This window comes from Pezoporus occidentalis, unplaced genomic scaffold (genome assembly GCF_034315485.1).
Source record: "Pezoporus occidentalis ecotype Australia unplaced genomic scaffold, CSIRO_AGI_Poc_V1 ctg54, whole genome shotgun sequence".
Taxonomy (NCBI): Eukaryota; Metazoa; Chordata; class Aves; order Psittaciformes; family Psittacidae; genus Pezoporus; species Pezoporus occidentalis.
The window spans coordinates 7,524,147-7,548,864 of record NW_026915877.1 but is presented as its reverse complement, the minus strand read 5'-3'; the positions used below and the strand labels follow the sequence as shown (position 1 = coordinate 7,548,864).

At 39.2% G+C, this 24,718-nt stretch overlaps 1 protein-coding gene across 9 annotated transcripts in view; it reads left to right on the top strand.

Annotated features, from left to right (window-relative positions):
- The window catches only part of PCDH15 (protocadherin related 15), a 370,883-nt gene that overhangs the window by 19,813 nt on the left and 326,352 nt on the right, over window positions 1-24,718 (top strand). For 5 of the 9 annotated variants that reach the window (XM_062637924.1, XM_062637928.1, XM_062637921.1 and 2 more), the window contains exons 2-3: window positions 7,523-7,537; window positions 8,241-8,306. In XM_062637924.1, the coding sequence (XP_062493908.1) occupies window positions 7,523-7,537; window positions 8,241-8,306 (81 nt within the window). The remainder of the gene's footprint in view (window positions 1-7,522; window positions 7,538-8,240; window positions 8,307-24,718) is intronic. The other 4 variants (XM_062637927.1, XM_062637929.1, XM_062637920.1 and 1 more) reach the window with 1 other exon arrangement.

The following is a 24,718-nucleotide window of genomic DNA, read 5'->3' as shown; positions in this document are numbered from 1 at the left end:
TTCTTTCTCTATATGTTCAAGACTTTTATGGTAGTGTTTTATATACTTAGCAGTGCAGAAGAAGGGGGGGGGGGAGGCTTTAAATACTTTTGACTTCCTAAACCCTCTTTCACAAGCTCTTTTTTTCTTTCTCTCTCAACATGGATGGAAAGGGTCAGAGTTGAAGCGTATGCTTGAGATTAAACCTGGTTTTTATTGCTTACTGCTTTCACTGAACTAAGGAGTGGTGTTGAATGTTTTCTTATTCTCACTAGAGCAAATTTAAAATGCTTATAACTGCAGAGAGGAAGAAACAAAAAATCTGGACTTTCACCTCCTCTCTAGGCTCTAGAAAACTCCCTTTGTTCATTTAGGCTTTTTTTCTAACTCTGCTGAGTCTGGAAAATAGTTTTGGCTTGTTTGCTGTGTCAGGCTTTTTGTAGTACCAAATGACTTGTCAGTGCTTCATTCTTAAGAAGGTTGACTTACTAGCATTTGGTGTTGAACTGTCCAGTATTCAGAGAAATTGTGTGTGCTACACAGTGATCAGATAGGTGCTTCAGAATCTGCAGGGGTGGATCAAGGTGTCAAAGCCTCCTGTCTCACTTGCCTGTTGTTACCATTTTGTCATCAGCTGGTATTATTGAAACAGTTGAGCCAAATTAGAAGACTGCACATGGTCACCTTGCGGACTTCAGGACAAAAAGACCTGCCTTAGTTCAAATGCCAGTGTGCTCTGCTTTGCCAGATCAGCAATAGGGAATACTTTTCCTTGAGCCACGAGACAGTGACGTCTTAAACTGGCACAGTATTTCTGATGTAGCATAGTATGGTGTTAGCCTGAAAACTACCGTATGTGTTCATTTGCATAGCTGACTGGTCCCCTATGTTGGAAATGTGCCTTATTGTTATATTTGCACATATAGCTTTAAAATTAACTTGGTGCAATCGATGGTGATTCTGAGGCATTGTCCGGGCTCTTTGTCTAGAGGCTTCAGAGTTCCAGTGGCTATATTTAAAGATGTCAATCAATTTTAGTATTAAATTTTCCATATTACCATTTCTGTTATTCATAGTACATGGTCATGGAAGTCGGTCAGAATCCTGAACACACTTTAAATTATTGTTTGCTGCAATATTTAGGGATGATAAAATGGGGTATGAAAAGCAAGGAGGGTATAGAAGGTCAGTATCGAATCCCACTGTTTCTTCCTGCACCACAATGAGATGGTACCATGTGAGCAAGCAGTACCCTGCTTGCCCTAAGATGTAGATGCTACACATTTTTATGGTTTCAGGAAGAACTTGGACAAATTAACAGAACGAAAAAAATCAATTAAGACTTAATACTGTATTCTTGGAATACCAAGTGCTTGAACTTAGGTTTGAGTTTTTCCTGTTGAATAAATATGTCTTTATTCAGTGTGCAAGCCTTAGTTCTGTCCTTTGAGTTCACAGCTTTACAGGAAAGCTGCCAGTATGACACACACTACCTTTCAAAATGTTTTTGTCTTGGATTAAATGTACAAGCAGATACTGAGTAATTGATAAGCTCAACATTCTGATCTTCATTAAACAACAAAAGTGACTGAAATGTAAATACAGAGTAATTGCATGTGCGATTTTCCAACTTAGTTAGAAGCTCTAGGTAAGTAAGGAATTAATGCTGAAGACTAATAGACTTCTACATTACTATAAAGTAATCTAAAGTAATCTATTCTAGTGACAAATTTTATTTCGCCAACAAAAAAATAATTTACTTCAGTAGTTAATTAATAGAATTTTATTGCATTAGAAGTCTTTTAAATCAGGCTACGTATCTGCTAGGAACTGAGTCAGGTTTTTTGAGATTGTTGTACAGCCTATGACTGCTTGTTTATATAAAAACAAACAAAGCTACTTATCAGAATATATAAAAGCAAAATTGAATGTAAGAAAATGTAAAATACCTTAGAGTAATAAATGGGTGTTTCTGAAGCAGCTGCAAGAAGAGTTGGTGATTAGCGTATTGACGTGGATTATTTTTTTCAGATTTAATTTCAGGAGCATTTAGGTGTTACAGTTATTTCACAAAATAATGTCCCCAGAAAGGTTCAGGTTGGCTCTTTATTTTTCAGTTGAGTGTGTTGTACTCCCTGCAGGGCAGCTCACTTTTTTTTTTCCTCAGGGTAAAACTCTTTCTGTCTTTGATGTGATAGGATTAAGTTATTGAACTTTTCTTGAAGTTGTAATCTGTTACTGGGAACAAATATCCCCTCTCAAGCGCTATAACCTTCCTTTGGTTACAGTTACTTAAATTTGTAAGGCTTTGTGGGACAAGCCATTTGAACTATTAAGCTTTTGATGTGAATGTATACCTTGCCGTCATAAGATGTAATGGTCAGAACAGCCAACTTCAGACACTGCTCCCAGCTAATTCAAATGTTTTATGTAGCTGGAATTTAGGGATGTATGAATGGTTATTTTGGGTTTCTAAGTAACTGCATTTATTACAGGGATGTTACAGGCATGTATTGATCACTGTGACTATCTCTAACTTCATGTCTTTGTTGTCAGAGAGCTTCTAAATGTACATGAGGCTACAGCCATCTTTGGAAGTGTATGAATATGGGGCTTATTGGAAATGTTGTTAAGGAGGTATTTGAAAAGGGTACTGTAGCCTTGTAAGCTTCATTTACAATTAATGGCAAAGATGTGCATCCCTCAAGTGATTCAGAGCAGGAGACCAGTTTATAAGGTCCTATGAAACACCTCTGTGAAGGAACTGGTCTCTCAGGAGATGGCAGAAGAAACCATCCCTGGGAAAGAACTGCTATGAGGATGCAGTTGGTCTTCAGGATGGTGAGAATGAAGAGAGTTTAGGGGGTGAAAGCATGCTGCTGTTAATTGCAAACCCCCACACTTTTGCAGGGGTGGTGGTTGGAAAGATCCTTTGGCTGCTGAGAAGTCTAATCCCTGGCTTGTTGATGTCTCTACTGTCTCTACTCAGGTGTCCTTAGAGCAGTTCGTGTTGCATGTCAGCTCCCAGTTTCTCTTTCGCAAATTCGGTAAAATTTATTTTAATTTTATAGATGTTTCTGTTAAATTTCGCTGTGAAGTTGAAATAGAGAGAAGTCCTTCAAGTAATGTAACAATTTGATGGGAAGTGGCTTTGAGAGGGCAAGGATAAGGTAAAAGTACGATGATTGGGCGGTTCTGTATTGGTAGAGAATGGGATTATTCAAGTTGTTATGTCTGTTTTGGCTCAGGCTGTTTGACCTTGCTGAGCATCTTACCTAGAACAATGATTGAAGGTTTCTTCTGAGCCATCTCATTAAAAGTAATGAAAATTAAAATAATGAAAATTAGCTATCCAAATGGATCTGAGCCATGTCGCTGATCCATGAAGAGTTTGTTGAATAGATTTTCACTTTGCTCCCAAGGAGGCAGGCCCTTTATTTATTTTATTTTCTTTGATCATATAGTTGTAAAACAAACACACTAATTAGATAAATCAGTGAACTTAATGAGAGGAGCAAAAATGCTTTTCTGCAAGCTTTTAGGAGAGTCTTCATAGTTTGTTGTTATATTTACTAAGTTTATTTGCCTGAATGCCTACTGCCTTTTCTGTAAGGTGCTTGGGGGAGGGGGAAGGGCTCTGCTATATCATGATTACATTTAGCTGCTGCTTAATCATAAAAGGAAATAGTGAAAACCTGTAGATAGGGAAGCTCATTTATGTACTGCCTTTTCTGCCTTAAAGTGTGTTCAATTCAGCATGATTTGATTTCCATGACTGCTCCATTATGCCCAGGAATTTCAAGGGCAACTTGCTTTTTGTTGAGAAAGTTAGAACAAACAAATGTAGAACAAACAGACTGTGGTTCAATGTGTCAGTTCTCCCTGTTCTTTCAATGGAGCACAGTTTCCTTCCATCAGTAAGACAAGTTAGCCTCTGTGTGGTGTTTTTCCCTGCTACTGCTCACTGGCTTCTGTTTGATGGGGCACAGAGCCTCTTTTCAAAGAAACTATATGATGGGAAGAAACCAACTTGTCTCAGTAGGTGCTAAGACTTAATTCTTTATTTATTTATTTTTAGTGTATTAAAAAAGTAATTGTTAGATGCATGTCAGGATTCTGGTAATCTGCAGCATGAAATTGGAATAGTTAAAATACGTAATAGATATGTACTGAGGCCCACAGTCAGACATAGGTCACTTTAAAACAAAAGAACAGGAAAGTAAAGTTTCATATATATATTTCATTTCTAAGTCACCTTTGGTGCAATTGTCTATACTTGGCTCTGTGGATTAGAGCAATCTGTTACTGCTGAAATAAATTCTGTTGAGGAGCATTTAAATAAAACTTCAGAAAAACCTGAGAAAACTTGAGATCTGTTGACCTACAAGAAAGCTGGAGAGAGACTTTTTATAAGAACAGGTAGTGATAGAACAAGGGGGGATGGCTTAAAACTGAACAATTAGGTATTAGGGGAAAAAAAATCTTCACTGTGAGGGTGGCGAGGCACTGGTACAGGCTGCCCCATCCCTGGAGGTGTTCAAGGTCAGGCTAAGATTAATTAAGTCCCTTCCAACCATAATCCCTTTCATAAGCAAATAAAGGTATGTTTCAAAATTGCTGAAATAGAATTTCTGTGCTACTTCTGCTGTGGAATAGTGTTCCAGAATCTATCTTCTCTGACAGTCAAGAAAAAAAAAAAAATCAGGCTGGAAATGTACTTCTTAAATTTGTGGGTAGCATGCAACTGTTTCTCCTTTACACTCAGCGTGTCCTTTGTGCTTGTATTTCTGTTTAGTTTAAGTAACTCATTTTTCCTCCTTGATATTTGCTCAAGTGTTTTTCCAGAGAACTTCAGTTTTCCTAGACTAAATAATTCAAGCCTTTGTTATCTTTATTGGATGGAATCTGGATCCTCCTGATGATGGGAATAACCTTTCTGTGCACCTGGCTCAGTCTAAATATATTCTTTCTCATGTATCCGGTATTTCCCACCAGGTTTGGCTGGTAATACAGCACAGTGCTTGAGTTTACTGGTTATTATATATAGAGGTCTTATTGCTGTTGCTTATTGATTGTATTTTGCAAGGAAAAATAAAAGTACCATATATGTATTTACAACATGTAACTTGTGTTTAGGTTTTTAAATTAAAATAATTGCCTCCCTTTGAATTAAAATTTTGTGTAAGATGGCAATTTTAAATTTTTAAACATCTGTTCAGTGTATGGTGATGAATGTGAAAATAAGGCAGTGGCATTGCTAGATATGGTCTTTGAGAAGGAAGGGGTGACAGGCGTCTTAAAAAGCAATCTGATATTTAGCACTCGGGCATTTCAACATGGCTGAAGTTATAGAAAATAATCTGTAAACTTTTATCAGTGCAATAAAACTATGTCTGTCTTCAGAATTTTTTATTGGTGACATGAGGGTAATGCACAGGCAGATTTCTATTACGCTGCCTCAGGGTTTGTTTTGTTGTTTGGTTGTTGGTTGGTTTTGTTTTGTGTTTTTTTTCCTAGCTATAGAAATAGTTTTGGCTATTGCTCTCATCTCTTGTATTCATTGAAATGTATCTCAGGATAAATTTTATTGCTTCATCTGCTCACACTTCAAGTCCTCTACAAATTGCTGAACTTAACTGTACAGTTTGCCTTTTCTCTGACACTCTCTGTATCTAGAGTTCAATGCTGAACATTCATTTTAAACACACTGTGTAACTGGTTTGATTATAATTCTGGAAATCCTGATGTGTTTGATGGAAAACTAATTCTGTAAAAAGGCTGCTAACATGTAATTGACTTCTAGTTTGTGTAATTTGCTTATTGAACAGTAGAACTAGAAGTTGGCCTTTTCATTGAGACAACCCAGCAAGGAGTGGAATATATCGATAATGGTGGAAAAAGCTTATTCAGTTTTCAAAAAAAATCACGAACATTCTTTTGATAAGGCATGTGTAATTTTTAGAATAAAAAATTGCCCCTGTTTTGGATTTCTCTTTGGTTGTGTATGTGGTCATTGCTGCTCAGTGGTGAATAGCAGGACCTTTTCTGAAAACAAAATTTCAGTAGAAGTTTGTATCATTGAGTTTCATTGCCCTAACAAAGAGTTTGTCAAAGAGTCATTCAGTTAAGCCAAATCCTGCACTTCTAGAGAAAGATAATACATCTCTGGAAAAAAATAAAGTTGTGTCTGTTATGGTCCTGGTATTTTTATAGCATCCAGTGAAAAAAATAGGAGGGGAAAAACAAAATCCTTACTTTATGTAGATATACCAACATTGCTTATCTTTCCACACAATATGCTGATAGGGAACTACAGTCAAGTGAAGGGCATAATGTTTCATATGATGTTTGCTCTGTTAACACCTTCAAAACAAAAAGCTTCAAAATTATCGACAGGAACTACTCGAATTTTAGGGGCCAAACTAAAGCATATTAGAATAAAAGGAATAAGTAGAGTTTGTTCATGAAATAATTTTATTCAGACTACTTAGGATAGCAAACCAAATGGGTTGGTGAAATTCTATAAGCAGTGTCACCAATGTAAAGGAGTGAGTGGGTACCCACACAAGCTGCCTGTATTTTCAGACCCAACGACAAAAAAACAGTGTAAACTGTATTATCATTGGTATTAATGCAGGTGTTGTTCAGGCTGTTGGTAAATAGCCTCAAGGAATGACATGTTATCAATCCTTACCATCAGTGTTTAGAAGTTTGTCTTGCAGTTGAACTCATCAGCTGAATAGCAAAGCTGTTGCTAAAGGAAATTACTGTGCAATGGAAATGTCCTTTAGAGGCTTCACTTAAATGGAGAACAGAATAAATGCTTCACAGTTTTGATCTTCCTTCATAGGTCATGTCTGTGCTGGGGTAATTATAGTCTGTAATTAGCTGCAGTGCAATTCCTTTGAAGTCAATGAATGTGTAATTTTTACCGTAAACTGGGAAATAGCGTTTTACCTCAGCTTGCTCTTGTGTTTAATTTAAAGATGATTTTCTGCTGGGATTTTTGTGTAAACTGTTTAGACTTCAAACAAATACAATGATACTTCAGCATTTCTTCCCTTGTCTAGAAACGAATTAGAACCTTCCATTTCTTACAAATGGGGTGTAGCCACCTATGTGGCTGGGGCAGTGTCAGGAGGATCAGAGGAGAGACTAAATGTCTTTAAAAATATAGACCGCAATATCATATACAGTGAAATGGTAAAGACAATGGTGTCTTTTACTATGCTGTTTCAAAGGTACTGTGAGGCTCTTTAAAAATTAAAAGTTCTTCTTAATGAACTTGTATTTCTGTGTGCTCTAAAGAGGGAATATTTTTGTTCTATTTAATGTAGAAAATGAAATTGTTCACAAAGTACAGACATCACATCTACTATACATGGTTTTATGTATTTTAAGACTACACCTATGCATTTGCTAGCTCTGCATGTACTGCTTTATGTCTTTGAACCTATCTTTTGAGTAAAACAACAAAATCTTACTTATTTTCTTTCGTTATTCTGCTCTGCTTCCATTGACGTCTCTAAACTTTTGACTCCAGACTGGCAATATGAGGGTAAGATGACAAAATGTGACTTCCTGAACATTGCTTGTCTGTTTTTATTTTTTTTTCCTTAGAACATTATTAAAATTCTTTTCACTTTCTTTAAGTAGACTCTTCTGTTGCAGTTAAATTCAAGTTATGTTTGTTTTGGTTGTGAAGCTTCAATTACAATTCATACATTTTAATCATTCCTTTGTTATTTCTTTGGGTTAATTTACCATCCTGTTATCTCTGTCCTGAAGGACTTCTGCTTCACTGAGATCCCTGATGCTATCTCTAGAGCAAGACATGAAAAAGTTTATTAGTGTAGCCATCAAACTGTATTGTGGTGGTATGTGATGATCTGGGGGAGGATGTGTGGGTGTGCATTCATGACATGGAAAGGAAGGCTGACATACTATAGATCTTACCACAGAACAAACCATAGTAAGTTTTTCCTGAGTATTTAAATATTAATTGGTGCCTGAGATGTTAAGTACTTTGTCATCAGATTCTTTCTTGCTTTGTAAGGTTTATCCGAGTGAGAGGTAAGCAAACAACTCAGATTTTAATCCTCTGCTAGTGTAATTTAGCTATGAGTTGTAACTTATATCACATTTAAGTGGACGCTTGTCTTCAGTATGTCAGATATGCTGATTTGTTTTAAACAACAGCAATTAAACCGCCAAGATCCTTCTTCTGGAATTAGAAATAACTTCTCTTTTCATCCTTATAGATTGCAAATTGGCCAGAACAGGTCCTCCAGCCACAATAGTTCCTATTGATGAAGAAAGTCGGAACGGTAAGTGCACTTTGGTTTTCCATGACACCCCGTTGGTTACCTTCCATCATCTGGTCACGGTGTGGAGGCACATGCGGGAAAGTGGCATATCTGGCTCAGTGGTGAGGACTAGTCTCTGAGCAGCTGTTAATGGGGATTGTGGGTGGAAAGGTGACAGTGCTCCAAAATGCAGAGAGGTGTCATTTCTTCCTGAAAATTCTACATGTTAATAACTTTGGTCTTTGACTACAGATAGCTCATGCAAATATGCTTTTAGTTTTAACAAGTAATTATACCACAATCTTTTGTAGTACAGTGGTTTGGCTCCCATGTTGCTGATATACCAGCTTTTTGCTGTCTGACTTCTTATCAGAATGATGTTACTGGAAGATAAAGTCCTGGTCTTTGTTTTTTGATGTGGTTAGGTAAAGCTGAAATCTTCTTTCTCTGAAGCTCGATAGGAGTCACAATATTGCAGGGTTTCACATGCAGCTTTTAGAAGGTTGCTTGTTCGTTTGCTCTAATAGTGCATATTTATGGACATCTTTGAAATGTCAGAATTTGCTTGCATGTAGTTGTAGAAGTTTCAAAAGAAAATAAATGTCTTTATTTTTTATTCTCCTGTCACATAATACAGTTCTCTAATTGTTGATCTGTACTCTCAGCGCTGCATTTATGCAGCATATTGTAATGTGATTTTATCCTGTTAGAGTTGATGCTTTTTACAGGTGGCTGTTATTTCTGATATTAATGTTTTTTCTTGCTTTTTACTTTGTGTTTTTTTGTGGTTTTTTTTTGTGTTGGTGTTTTGTTTTTTTTTTAAAACCTGATAAGGCAGGCACAATTGTACTTCATATGGTTATGATTTATCACATATGGGTGCTTGAAATGGTGAACAGAGTTCAGGTCATGCTGGTGTAACCTCTCTGCTGTTAACATTGGGGGAACTGCTTGCTGTTGGAGTTGCTCGAGGTCAGACAGAGTATGTACATTTTAATGGTAAGAGGACAACAACAAAAAAAAATGGTTAATATTCCTATATACTGAAGAACTCTTGGAACTGGAGTGTCTTTTAAAAAGAGGCTGCTATCTTCTTTCTGTACAGATTTTTCATAGAATCATAGAATCATAGAAGAGTTAGGGTTGGAAAGGACCTTAAGATCATCAAGTTCCAACCCCCTGCCATGGTCACAGACACCTCACACTAAACCATATCACCCAAGGCCTCGTCCAACCTGGTCTTGAACACTGCTAGGGATGGATGAGTTCTGTCCAGGGACAGATGACGAGCGAGTTGAGAGTCTGTGGGTGAGAATTAAGGGGCAGGCTGGCAGGGGAGATACTGTTGTGGGTGTCTGATACAGACCACCGGATCAGGGTGAGGAAGTTGACGAGGCCTTCTACAGGCAGCTGAGAGCGGCCTCACAGTCACAGGCCGTGGTCGTCGTGGGGGATTTTAACTTCCCTGATGTTTGCTGGAAGGACCACTCGGCAACCCAGCCACAGTCCAGGAGGTTCCTCCAGTGTATGGATAACTTCCTCCTGCAAATGGTGGATGAGCCGACCAGGAGAGGAGTGCTGCTGGATCTCACCCTCACTAACAAGGAGGGTCTGGTCGAAGCAGTAAGGGTTGAGGGCTGCCTTGGTTGCAGCGACCACGAGATAGTGGAGTTCAGGATCTTGTGCGGTAGGACTAGTAGAATACCAAGTAGAATTGCAACCCTGGACTTTAGCAGGGCAAACTTTGGACTTTTCAAGCAATTGCTAGGGGAAATCCCATGGACAAGGCTGTTTGAAGGTATGTCGTGGTTTAAACCCAGTCAGGCAATTCGTTCGCTCACTTCCCCCCCTTTCTTGCCCTCCCCCTGCTCTCGGAGGGACGGAGAGGAGAATTGAAAAGAATGCAACTCCCACGGGTTGAGATAAGAACAGTTTAGTAACTAAGGTATAACACAAATCACTACTGCTACCACCAGTGATAATAATGATAAAGGAAATAACAAGGGAAGAGAATACAACACCTCAGCACCAGCCGACCGATAACTTGCCCCCCCTCAGCCCGACCAAGCACCGACCGATACCTCCTCCAACCCTGCAGTCTCCCAGCCCTTCCGGCTAACTCCCAGTTACCTCCTGGGCATGACGTGCTGTGGTATGGAATACCTCTTTGGTCAGTTTGGGTCAGGTGTCCTGTCTCTGCTTCCTCCTGGCTTCCCCTCCTCCCTGGCAGAGCATGAGGCTCACAAAGTCCTTGGCCAAACCAAAACATCACTATCAGTTCTGTTCCCAGGCTGAAAGTCAAAACACTGCACTGCACCAGCTACGAAGAAGGAGAAACATGACTGCTACTGCTGAACCCAGGACAAGGTAAAGGGGCCCAAGATGGTTGGTTGGCATTCAAGGATTGCTTTTTCCGAGCTCAAGATCGGAGCATCCCGACACGTAGGAAGTCAAGGAAGAGGGCCAGGAGACCTGCGTGGCTAAATAGGGAATTGCTGGGTATGCTCAAGTGGAAGAGGAGAGTTTACAGGTCATGGAAGGAGGGGCTGGCCACTTGGGAGGAATATAAGGCTGCTGCTAGAGGATGTAGGAAGGCAGCTAGGATGACTAAGGCCTCCTTAGAATTAAACCTGGCGAGAAGGGTCAAGGACGGCAAAAAGAGCTTTTTCAAATACATGGCAGACAAAACTAACACCAGAGGCAATGTAGGCCCACTGATGAACGGGATGGGTGCCCTGGTGACAGAAGTTACAGAGCTGGCAGAGTTACTGAATGCCTTCTTTGTCTCTGTCTACTCTGCTGCAGGCAGTCCTGAAGAGCCCTGTACCCCTGAGACCTTAGATGAAGTCAGGTCAACGGAGCGGTTTGCCTTAATCGATGAGGAATGGGTTAGAGACCAGTTGAGCAATCTGGACATCCATAAATCCATGGGTTCAGATGGGATGCACCCGCGGGTGCTGAGGGAACTGGCGGAAGTCATTGCTAGACCACTCTCCATCATCTTTACCAAGTCTTGGGAAACGGGAGAGGTGCCTGAGGACTGGAGGAAAGCAAATGTCACTCCAGTCTTCAAAAAGGGCAAGAAGGAGGACCCGGGTAACTATAGACCGGTCAGCCTCACCTCCATCCCTAGGAAAGTGATGGAAACCTTATCCTTGGTGCCATCTTAAGGCATATCAAGGATAAGAGGGTTATGAGGGGCAGTCAACATGGCTTCACCAAGGGGAAATCATGCTTGACCAATCTCTTAGCCTTTTATGAGGAAATAACATGGTGGATGGATGATGGCAGAGCAGTGGATGTGGTCTACCTTGACTTCAGCAAAGCCTTTGACACAGTCTCCCACAGCATCCTCACAGCTAAATTGAGGAAGTGTGGTCTGGATGATCAGGTAGTGAGGTGGGCTGTGAACTGGCTGAAGGAGAGAAGCCAGAGAGTTGTAGTCTATGGGGCGGAGTCTAGTTGGAGGCCTGTAACCAGTGGAGTGCCTCAAGGGTCAGTACTGGGACTGGTATTATTTAATATATTCATCAATGATTTAGATAAGGGAATTGAGTGTACTATCAGCAAGTTTGCTGATGACACTAAGCTGGGAGGAGTGGCTGACACGCCAGAAGGCTGTGCTGCCATCCAGCGAGACCTGGACAGGCTGGAGAATTGGGCAGGGAATAACTTGATGAAATATAACAAGGGAAAGTGTAGAGTCCTGCATCTGGGCAGGAACAACCCCAGGTTCCAGTATAGGTTGGGAAACGACCTGCTAGAGAGCAGTGTAGGGGAGAGGGACCTGGGGGTCCTAGTGGACGACAGGATGACCATGAGCCAACACTGTGCCCTAGTGGCCAAGAAGGCCAATGGCATCCTGGGGTGTATTAGAAGGGGGGTGGTTAGTAGGTCGAGAGAGGTCCTCCTTCCCCTCTACTCTGCCCTGGTGAGACCCCATCTGGAATATTGTGTCCAGTTCTGGGCCCCTCAGTTCAAGAAGGACAGGGAGCTGCTGGAGAGAGTCCAGCGCAGGGCAACTAAGATGATTAAGGGAGTGGAGCATCTTCCTTATGAGGAAAGACTGAGGGATCTGGGTCTCTATAGTTTGGAGGAGACTGAGGGGTGACCTTATTAGTGTCTATAAATATATAAAGGGGGAGTGTCACGAGGATGGAGCCAGGCTCTACTCAGTGGCAAACAATGATAGGACAAGGGGTAATGGGCACAAACTGGAACACAAGAGGTTCCACTTAAACTTGAGAAGAAACTTCTTCTCAGTGAGGGTGACGGAACACTGGAACAGGCTGCCCAGGGAGGTTGTGGAGTCTCCTTCTCTGGAGACATTCAAAACCAGCCTGGACACATTCCTGTGTGACATTATCTAGGTGTTCCTGCTCCAGCAGGGGGATTGGACTAGATGATCTTTCGAGGTCCCTTCCAATCTCTAGCATACTGTGATACTGTGATACTGTGACCATTCACAGCCTCCCTGGGCAACCCATTCCAGTGCCTCACCACCCTGACAGGAAAGAATTTCCTCCTTATATCCAATCTAAACTTCCCCTGTTTAAGTTTTAACCCGTTACCCCTCATCCTATCACTACAGTCCCTAATGAAGAGTCCCTCCCCAGCATCCCTATAGGCCCCCTTCAGATACTGGAAGGTTGCTATGAGGTCTCCATGCAGCCTTCTCTTCTCCAGGTTGAACAGCCCCAACTTTCTCAGCCTATCTTCATATGGGAGATGCTTCAGTCCCCTGATCATCCTTGTAGCCCTCCTCTGGACTTGTTCCAACAGTTCCATGTCCTTTTTATGTTGAGGACACCAGAACTGCACACAATACTCCAAGTGAGGTCTCACAAGAGCAGAGCAGAGGGGCAGGATCAGCTCCTTCAACCTGCTGGTCACACTCCTTCTGATGCAGCCCAGGATAAGGTTGGCTTTCTGGGCTGCGAGCGCACACTGAAGTTGGCTCATGTTTAGTTTCTCATGGACCAACACACCCAAGTCCTTCCCTGCAGGGCTGCTCTGAATTTCATCTCTGCCCAACCTGTAGCTGTGCCTGGGATTGTTCCTACCCAGGTGCAGGACCTTGCACTCGGCATGGTTACACTTCATGAGGCTGGCATCAGCCCACCTCACAAGTGTGTCAAGGTCCCTCTGGATGGCATTCCTTCCTTCCAGCATATCAACTGAACCACACAGCTTGGTGTCATTGGCAAACTTGCTGAGGGCGCACTCAATCCCACTGTTCATGTCAGTGAGGAAGATGTTGAACAAGACCGGCCTCAACACCGGTCCCTGACGGACACCACTCGTTATTTCTTGCAATTATGTCTGTTGAAACTAAAAAATGATGATTGGTCTCAGCAAAATTAAATTGCCCTGGTAATTGTGTCCACATGCTCAGCAGAGCTCTTTTTTAAAAAAATAATTTTTTTACATTTGTTTTATTTGGAGGTGTTTTTTTTAATGCAGCCCAAGAGCCATAAAAGTAACTGAAGTGCAAGGTTAATCTAAGTAGAAACCTGTGTAAGTTTTGTATCATGCTGGTATCAAGTGGGGAAAAAAAGACAAAAAGTTCTTTTTTTCTGTCAGGTTGTTTAAATGGTGTGTGTGATCAAAACATCTATGATAGATCTTAATTTTTAATTGCAGAACTCCTATGTGTAATCTGTGCTGCAATATTTGACAACTATTATGAGAATAATTTCGTATATGTGATACCTAAATAGTTCAAGGGTCCAGAATCAATAGTGTGTTTATTTATTTTGTCTTTTTCAATGTATGCATTTTAAAGACAGCCTTGGAATTTGATAGCTAAGAAATATTTGTATCACCTTGTTGTGAAGGCATCAAGTATTCTTGATTGCACATGGTTAGTACCAGCATGTTTTATCTCACTTTGTGTTAACAGCACTCAAGTTACTTATCTGGAGAATGTGGTGGGAACAACAGCCGAAACTAAGGCTAGATTCTGACCATAGTAATTTGAAGCATAAAAATTTAGAGAAATGAAAAGCTCGTATCTCTCTAATTAAATGGCATAATTAACTCAATTTCTCAGCTTTTTAATGCTTGATTCAGTGTTTGCTGAAAAATAGAAAGTTAAGATTTCTGTTCATATGTAAGTGGTCCTGCAAGAAAGACAGTTAATCATGAAATCATAGAATAGTTAGTGTTGGAAAGGACCTTAAGATAGCTTAGTTCCAACCCCCCTGCCATGGGCAGGGACACCTTGCACTAAATCATGTCACCCAAGTCTCTGTCCAGCCTGGCCTTGAACCCTGCCAGGGATGGAGCATTCACAGCTTCCTTGGGCAACCCATTCCAGTGCCTCACCACCCTCACAGTAAAGAACTTCATCCTTGTATCTAACCTAAACTTCCCTTGTTTAAGTTTGAACCCATTATCCCTTGTCCTGTCATTACAGTCCCTAAGGAAGAGTCTGTTAAATCAAATATCATGGGGAGAGGTGTGAATTTCCTAAAAGCTTGGCATGTATTTGCAATGATTGGATTTGTCTATTTTGCTTTGAATTCTTATAAAGTATTAACTCCCCATTAAAGCAATAAAATTGGAAGTAGAAACTTCAATACACATTGCAGTTAATGGAAGTGACACTTCTCATCTGTAAGTCACAATATGCATTAAATGAATGAGTCTTCTGGGAAGCCAGCTCTTGAGTTGAAATGGCCTTAAATCTTTTGCTGTCTTTGTTGAAGTTGTAAGTTGTATCCTTCCCACTACCACATGTGACTGAAATTAATGAAAGGTAAATCTCAGTACAGTGTAGAGGCTCAGGGGTGAATCAATGCTAGTATTTGTGTATTTCATATTAAATAGTTGTTTTTCTATGAGTTGTGCTTAAACTGAATTTGCATATTTTTAAATAAAAAAAGAGCTATAGCAAACAATGCAGAGCCAGGTACCAGCAGATTTTGTTTTCCAGCTCTGTGTGCGTGCCTTTCCAACTGTCTTCAGGTTCAGGACAAATGCTTTAGCTTGCTAGAGTAAAATTTGGATCCGTGCTGAATGATGGTGTTGCAACTGAATGCATACAAGTACGTACCAGTGCACAGGTGTGTACACACATACATATAGATGGGGAAATTGAATGATTAAGGGGTCAGGTAGTCTTTGCTACTTGCATGCTTTGTGGATGCAACTGCACCTTTATTTTCTTTCTGGTCATGTTCACATACTTACAGGAGGTGTTTATAAGTAGAGTCTGGTTATGCCATCAGTGTTGCAAAACGTTAACACTATTGCTAGCTGTGCTCTTTTAATATGCTGATGTTTTGGTTCTCAGCAAACCGCTATTGTGTCCTAATGATCACATTTCCATTTGTGTGACACTTTGATACAGTATCAATTTGTGTTCTAAAGGACTGCCCTCAGCTGATTTCCTTACATGTTTTACACTACATCTACAGTTTGAAACAACTAGTGAAAAAACCAGTTCAAAAGCGGATTCATCACCAGCAGGGCCTCAGTTACATTTAGAGAATGACCCCTGTAACATTCAGTAGGAATGGTTTGGTTACCAGAGCTCATCTCTTGTAGCCTTTCATCCTTCCTGTGCATTAGAATATGAATCTGTATAGTTGGTCAGGGCTTATGAATAAGTCAAAACAGCTTTTCTACCATAAAAACCTTTGTAATAATTTTGAGAAGGCAGCAAACAGAGTACATAAAGGGTAATAAGGAAAGTCAGTGTGTTATGATAGGAAAATATTTTAATACTAGGTTTTGATACATTGGTAGCTTTGGTACAGGGATTGGGTGCTTCTGTGTTACAGAGCATACAGCCTGAAAATAAAAGTCATAGGTATTGATGCCACGGTGAATGTATTTATTGTGTGTTTGAATTCCCTAGAACAGTTTATCAAAAAATACTTCAAATCATTTGCCATTCAGTCTCAAAATTGTCATTATATAGTTGTTAAAAGTGATAGCAAAGTAGCAGTAGACATTTGGATGATATGAAGGTTATATGTCACACAATATCTCCAATGACCAAGCAAACTTTGATTGGAATTGCCAATAGATGCAGAGAAACAATCCACCTATTTTTGTTATAATACATGCAAATATGTCTTTAGATCACATAAAGAATGAAATCTAATCAGGTTATTCTATTTTCTTGTACTGCACTGCAGCTTTCAAGGGTCTGTTATTGATGTTGGACTACCTCTTCAAAGGTTTTAGAACGAAGATCTCAAAACAATAACTGAGTTTACACCTCCGTGTGACAGTTTTTGTCATCCAGTACACATATTCATCAAGTCCTGGCAACTGAATAAAAAGAAAATCCTGCTTTTTACAAGTAAATCTTTAGTTTCACTGCATTGAACGTTACTTCTCAGCATGACAATTTCAATAATTTCTAATTCACAAAAAGTCTGGAGACCAGCAAATCTTGGGGAATAAAAAAATACTTTACAAAATAAATATCCTTTGTTCTCATAGTCAGACACAGGTACCGTGTCTGACCTTCAGAAGTCTCCTTCAGAGATCAGCATAGTTGTTAAGATTTGACAGTTCTCCACCACTGAATTAATATATCTTTATATCAAGTAATTTAGGTACAATAGTGTGATATTATAGTTTTGTGCCTGTGAAGAATCCTATGAAAGGGTGAACTCTACGTTTCTCAAGGTACAGATGAATACTTTTTGAGCCTTTCTTTTGTTTGACTGAATGGGTTATAGTACTTGACATCATATTAACAGCAAAATTTCATTTTTCTGGATGTACAGGTTTTGGTATTTTTTTTGGTTTTTCATTTAATTTTTTTTGGGGGGGGGTGGGGGGCAAAGATTTGTTTTCACCCATGGCTATTTTTCATTACTGAATTTGGGACTTACTTTTGACTTGTTTTAAAGACTGAACAAATAAGACTTATTCATACTTCAGACTTTTTCATTGCAACTGCACCCCATGATTTTGGCGGCCTTCATGTAGAGCTGCCCGTGCTTTTTTTTCCGTAAAACAGGCATACTAAAATGCTAAAAGGCTTTGAATCTTTAAAAAGGGGTTTTAATGGAAAGTAGACTGTTAGGAAATGACTTCTAAAAGAGGCAGAATGAAAATCTGTTGGGTATGGCTGATTAAAATTGCATTTTAAACAAAATGCAGACATTGGAGTGAGGGACCAAGTAGGCTGTAGCATTGCAGGCTTCTTGGCAGGGAGTTGCGTGACCTCATGTACAACATAGGTAGAGAGAGCAGCTGTACTTCTGTTGCCTGTTGCTTGATATTTTCCCTTACATGTTTTATTTCAGGATAGCTGCAAAGGTAGTAGAATATGGGCAAGTACTGGGCAAATTCTAACAGGTACTTGTTTTGGGTATAAGTTACATACTTAGCTGACAGCCAGTATGCTAGCTGAGTGTGACAGAGAGCATGTTAACTAAAAGATCTACCTTAATGTGAATAAGAACTGTTGACTCATTAACACATTCATAACAAAAAACCTTGCAGTTATGAATGTTTTCTTTCTGTTCTTGCCTAGCATAGTTAAATCAGTAAATGTTGTTCTGCTTATGATTTATGTTTGATTTATTATGGTACATGTTGTGTGTCACACGCAGACACTGATGTTGTAGAGTGTAGGAATAGTGGGACCATCTCCAGACTTTACACGATTTCTTTCTCCTCTCTGTACATAAATCTCAATGCTCCTTGGGGATGTTTAGTATTTATGCAAACACAGGTAAATGCAGGAATGAGTTTTCATGGCTGTAGGTGGGTTTGGTGGTATTTTTATGTCTTTTCATCTTCCTGCTATCTTGGCAGCAATCTTTTGTCAGCCTGACTTCCTGGGGAGGCAGTGGATGTGTGATCACTCTACAAATCCCCATCAATAAGTCCCTGTGGTGAGGGATTAAATGGGAAATAGGGCATAAATATGCAGGAAACCAGGCTGTGGGGTTTTTCCACATTACTATTGGACCAATTTATTTTCAGTTTAATTCTATGTAATGCTGAAGAATGGACCTGATTACTAAGGCATTGACAATATCACTGCAAATTTCCATGCTGTTTCAAGCTATTTTTCAGGGGCAACTGACAGAGCTTGAAGAAAATGTCTCAAGAGGCATAAAATCTGTAGCCTCTCTTCTGAGACGGGCTTAAGTGTACTAATACATTTCTTATGGACTGTGTGTGATGGCTTCCAAATAGTCATTACTTAATAGAATTTTCAGTGACTACCAGTGTGGGCTGGAATTAAACTAATGAGCCTTAAAGATTAAGGGTCCTGCTATCCATCTCCTGTGTGGATTGTATGCTGCTTCTGGTCTGGCTGCCTTAAGACATTTTGGCTAAGGGGAAAAAATTGATTTTGTAAAATACTGTTTTCTGATTTGAGGCGTTGCTGTGATTGAACACAGGTTGAAAATAGCATTTCTGAAGAGCTGAAGTTCAGTGGCCTTTCCTACTTTTCCTTTTGTTTCAGAAAAAGGATGAATTAATGACTTGAGGGGTGGGAAGGTGCTTCAGCATCTTAATTTCTTCAGATACACTATTCTTACAGAGACAATGTCTCTGGTATTATTGCACCTTCAGAATTTATCGGAGAATTTTTTAACTTTTGCAGTTGAGATTTGATCATGCCACTAAAGCAATGTAATTGGTTTAAAATATCATTTAGCAGGTTTTTTAAATTCAGAAGTTCACTTCAGGTCTACTCAAGGTATTTGGGTTATTGAAACCCAACATGTTTTTTCAACAAGTAGTCAGATTGAATTGATGCGCGGATTGACTCCACAACTCGTTAAAGTTGTAAAGTAGGTATGTTTTTTATTCAGCGCTGAGACGCACGGGGATAATTCCTCAAAGTCATGCGTACTTCAGTGTTGTTTCCCTCTACGTTTATTCTCTAAAGTTATATATATTCATAAGGTTGCACAATACGCCTATATATATTCATGTCCTATCCCCGCTTCATATTATAATGAGTTAGAAGGTCCTTTGCGCCTGCGCAGTGCCCCCTCTGGTCATGGGCAGGGGTCTCAAGATGAAGTAACTGAGTCTTCCTCCTGCGGGTAGGGATCTTCAAGATGAAGTAAACGAGTATTCCTCTTCTTGAACTTTTCACCTTTTAGTCTTCACATATGGCCTTAGGGTTTGGTCGGTGTCCCAGCCATAAACCAGCTGCCTCTCCCCCTTCAGGCGTCTGCTTTTCCTTATCCATAGCTGCTTATCAGTAGAATCAGACCTTGCTTTTCCTTGTCAATAGAACCAGGTGTCTGTTTTTCCTTATCAATGGTTAGTGCCTTTGTCCTGCTTAGTAGGCATGATAGGTACAGACAATACTTTTGTTTAAGCAAGCAGATTCCTCTACCCCCCCTGTACAACCCCCCTGTACAACCCCCCTGTACATTGGTTAACCCTGATCAGAATTGTGAGAAATGTTGTGTTATTGTACATCCTAAGAGTTGCTGAGTTCTAATTAGTGTAGAAAAAATCTGCAGCAATTAATCTTGAGATTTGATCCTGTACACCCTTGGCAGGGAGAGCAGGCTGAGATGTGCAAAGGAGTTTCAACTTGCTAGTGTCCTGTGTGTTCCCCTAACTCTCTTTACATGTGTATGACAAATATACAAACTAAGATAAGTTGAAAGACTATTCTTGTACATTCATGTACATCTAATAACAGCTCACATTTATTTTGTATACTGACAAGTAAAACAGTGCATCTCAATCTCCTGCTTTCTGCAGTGGGAAGGAAAGGAAGTAAGGCCCATCTCATGGTAGTGTAGCACATTGTCCCAGGGACTTCACTGGTGCAAGGAAATAGTCTAAGACTGGTGAAATAGCTATTTCTGTAGAAGATTTCTGCATGGAACATTAAAGTTCATATGTCTGTAGGCCTGTTGTCTTTACATCGCGCATAAGGCTCACTTCTTTGATTTGTTGCACTGTCTGCAGTAGTTCTGTGTTTACCAGGAATCAGATGAATCAGTTAACAGTGTGTGTGTGTGAAGTTATAAATGAGGCGAAGGCAGCCTTGTGTACCCAGCAACTGAACAAGACTTAAAGCTATTCCATGGGGATTAACAGGACTAAAATAGAATAGAGATTCAACCTTAACTCTGGGTGTCGGAGGACTTGATTTTCTGTTAAGCTGTACAGATGCTAGCATGTTGTATAGAGGTGTAAGAATTTATAAAGTTATATATCCTCGTCAGTTATATTTAGTCTTTATAAGCCTATCTTCAATTTAAAAACAATAAATTTTTACCTATTACTTCCTGTCGTTCAAACATCAGTTTTATGTAGCATTATGAAAGTAATGTTAGTTTTACTATTTCAAGTTGTTCTGAGAAAAATGTCTTGTCTGGGATGTTTGTATGGATGTGGAAAGGAAAAAAAAGCTGTAATGTACTATAATTTTTTATTACTTTTTCTTAGTTTCTTCATAAATTCAATTTGAGGACTCTTTGTATTTAAATTTTGCTTTTTTCTTTTGTAACAGTTAACAATTACATTTCTGTAATGGAAACAATATCAGATATTAGCTTATATATTGTTATCATTACAGTGAAATATTATGGTGAAACTGCTTCAGTTGATTTCCAGTCTAAGTTGTGCAGTTGTCTGTCTGCCTCTGTGTCCACACATAGATTTTTCACACATTTTTGGACAATCTTAAAGCTTCCTAAAGTATTTGGAAACATTTTTCACTGTGGAAATGTTTAGTGTTTAGCTGTGGAAAATATATCTTTTCAAATATATCTTCACCAATGTGATGTGTTGTGTATATATATGATAAAGTGTAAGTTAAGTTATTGAAGCCAATAAATCTTTGAGTTAAATATTATCTTGCTGTACAAGGCAAAGAGGAGTTCAAACATTGTTGTTTCTAAACCAGCATCTTTTCTTCAGTTTTAAAACTATTGTGCAGATACTGCCACTTTCTTGGGTCCCATGAGAAATTCTTGGATAGGTCTGAGAATGCTTAAATAAGTAGATATTTGTTGGCCAAGGACTGCAATTTACTCTCATCATGTCAGTCAGCTACTGATCTTAAGGTCCTTTCCAACCCTAACTATCCTATGATTCTAATGCAGTCTAGATGCCTAATATGATTGTAGCATTAAGAATCAGTAATCTTTTGCTGAATTTGTGTGTGCTGATGGTGTTTTGTGATCATTAATAATGTGTCTGTGCAGTATTAGATTAGCCAGCAATACAAGTCTGACCTGGATCAGGCCCAGGCATATAATAGCATTTTGTCAAATCAAGTCACGCAATATGGAGTTTATTCTGGCTTTATGTTTTTATATAGGAAGAAAGGCGATACATTAGGTCTAATATCTGCCAGATTAAGTAACTTCTTCTATCAGAAGAATTTACCCTTTCAGCATGTTTTGAACAAATTTTAAAAAGATCGGTGGATTTGTATTGATTTGCATATTCTATGTTGCTGCACAGTGCTAGGGCTGCTGGTAAGGGCTGAAGACTGAATTTACCACATTGCGGAGTGCTGTGTATTTCAATTCTGTCTTCCTACACTTGGACTAATTTGGGTTAATGCCGCTCAAAGTCATACAGATAAGCAACTGTTGCATGGGCTGTTTTAGCTTGAGTCTAGATGTAGCTCTGAAATTACAGTCAGATCCCAAGGTCACCTGAAAAGAAAACCCACAGTTTGGTGTTCAGAGCCCTGGCTCAAGTTCTGGATCTAGTTCTGTGCCATTTAGGAGTGTGTTGGTTAGATTTGGAGAAAGTGGTCATTTTGGGCATAGAAATCCACTGGGAACGGTGTGCAATTCAGGCAATAACATCAGAAAGGGCCTTACTGACTACTGCTGTGCTCCTTAGCTTTGAGGTACCAAGTGTGCAGTGGGGTACAAGTGCAAGAGTATCAAGAGAGACCCAATTGTAGCTGACTTGGTTTATTCTTCTGGCAGAACTTCACACTCAAGGATTTTCTGAATGCTCTGGTCTAAGTACTGTCCTCAGATTGCCCCATAATGGAGGAAAAATGGCTGATATGTCACAGCTTAATAATCTACTTTTAGACTATTTCTGTCATGACTTGCATACTTGGTTGCCAGAGCTAGAAACTTCCTTCTTTTGTATTCAGATATACAGCCAATTAAGACTAATGCTCATTTGGTCTTAATCAGTTGTCCTAGGAATCATTAGGTAAAACGACAGGAATGTTATCAGAGCATAACAAGTTCGTGTTTAAAGAAAGGGCAAATTTCCTGGAAGAGTATAGCTGGTTTTGTCAGGTAAGAAGAATCAAGAGTTCTAGACTCTTGATTAGTTAGAACTCTGCTAATAAATGCCTTCAACAAGATGGAATATTTATTTTGTAACTTAGATTTGTGTGTTTTCTCCAGTTCTTCATGTTAGGAGCTGGATGTACATGTTGGTGCTCAGCTCACTGGTCTAAGTTGTTTAAATCAAAATGTAAGCTAATACAAGAAAGTATTGCTTCTTTGCTGACAATTTGAATTATGTTATAAATTCATGAGATTGAAAGAGAGGCCTGAATTTATGGAAATTATTTTTTTTTCATTCAAGCCTGTTTATTTCCATTTTCAAATTATGTGTTGATAGGATTTTCAAATTAACAATTTCATTGAAAAGACATGAATCAATTTAATGTCTAATGCTATTTTTATACCACTGCTTTAAATTCACACAAGTTTTCCATGGAGGGCAACTGTGTAAAGGCTGAAGAAGCTGTAAAATGGATGAGCTTATTATTCCACTTCTATTCATGAGTACAGACGTTATCTGTGGCCAGTATTTGAGCAGAAGTTTTGTTAAAGATCTCTACAATTCTCCTTTTTCAGTGTTTTTTGTTTTTTGGTTTTTTTTTAATTAAAGTGCCAAAAAGCAGGAGATAATTTGGGGTGAAAGTAGGTGAGAAAAGAAGTAATCCTTTTAGAAAACTGATTAAGTTATTCTTAAGGATAGAAAATGAAGTTAGTAAGGGATAGAGTTGGAATAATTTGAAATTATTATTTAAATTATTAAATGACAGTTCTTTGTGCTGTCAGCTGTCTAGAAATACAGAGCACCAGTCCTACCCTGGTATTGGTGCTCTTGGGGGGAGGCAAAATAGATGCCCTTAAATTGCCTTCAGGTGTGAGAGGGTTTTTTCCCCCTTATTTACATCACCGGTGGTCTTATCTACCTCTGTAGGTTCTTAGGACTTGTACGCAATCATCAAAGCAATTTTGTTTTTCCTTGCATTGTCTGTGCATAGATGTCATATCTTGGCTCATGTTGTATCTGGTGAAATATTCTGCTGGCAACTTGCAGCTGTCTCAATGTACCCACAGGCACTGATTCAGTGGGAAGCTATTGAGTTTTGTTCACTAAACATTTAATAACTTTATGAGTAATTAGCAAATCAGACAAGACAAGAGTTCTTCCCTAGTATTGATATTTAAAATGACAAAAAATGGGGAATTTAATTCCATTTTGTGGTAGGTATAACTTTTGTGAATAATGATTCCGCTCTGTAATTGCCAAGGCCTTTTCAAAATGTATTTGAGATTCACTTTTTTTACTGGAAATTCTCCTCAGAGTGATTGAAAATTTTCTGAACAGGTCATCTTTGATAGTTTGAGTATTCAGAATAAATTATGCAAATTATGATACTCGATCCATTCATATTCCTGGGTTGTCAGTTTACCTTTACAAATGAAGAACTGCATATTTTAACAATTTATTCGTTCATATAATCTTAAAAAGAAAATGTCATTTTACTAGCAATAGTCTGTGACTGTCTTGTCCTTTACAGTTCCAGTAAAGCAGTGCAGGAATAGGAGTATTTGATAGATTTTAAGCCTGCTTAAAATCAGTTTTCCTCCAGGGACTGGGAGGTGACTGTTCTGATCAATCCTTCAGTAGTAATTGCCAGAACTGTTATGTTGTGCGTTCTAAGTGTTTTAGTATCACTTTATTTTTGGAGTTACTGTTTATTAACTAACATGTATGCCCGCAGGAGATTAACAATACCTAAATTTTTCTATTCCTTGCAAGCAAAGAGGGGGCACTGGTGAACTTTGAAAGAAACCTGTTTTGAAATCTTTGTTCACAGTGCATTTGAAACATAAACAGAATTTCTTCCCATGGTGTGGTTTTGAATACAGAATACTCTTTGCACAAAACTTGACATGAAGTATGTACTTCACTTCCTTTTGACATGTCTCAAAAATAGTACCGTGAAAATCCTTTCAGAAGCAAGAGTAGCATACCCAGCCAGACAGCTTGTTCACTCACTTCACCCCCTTCTTGCCCTCCCCCTACTCCCGGAGGGACAGAGAAGAGAATCAAAAAGAATGCAACTCCCCCGGGTTGAGATAAGAACAGTTTAGTAACTAAGGTATAACACAAATCACTACTGCTACCACCACTAATAATAATGATAAAGGAAATAACAAGGGAAGAGAATACAACATCTCACCACCAGC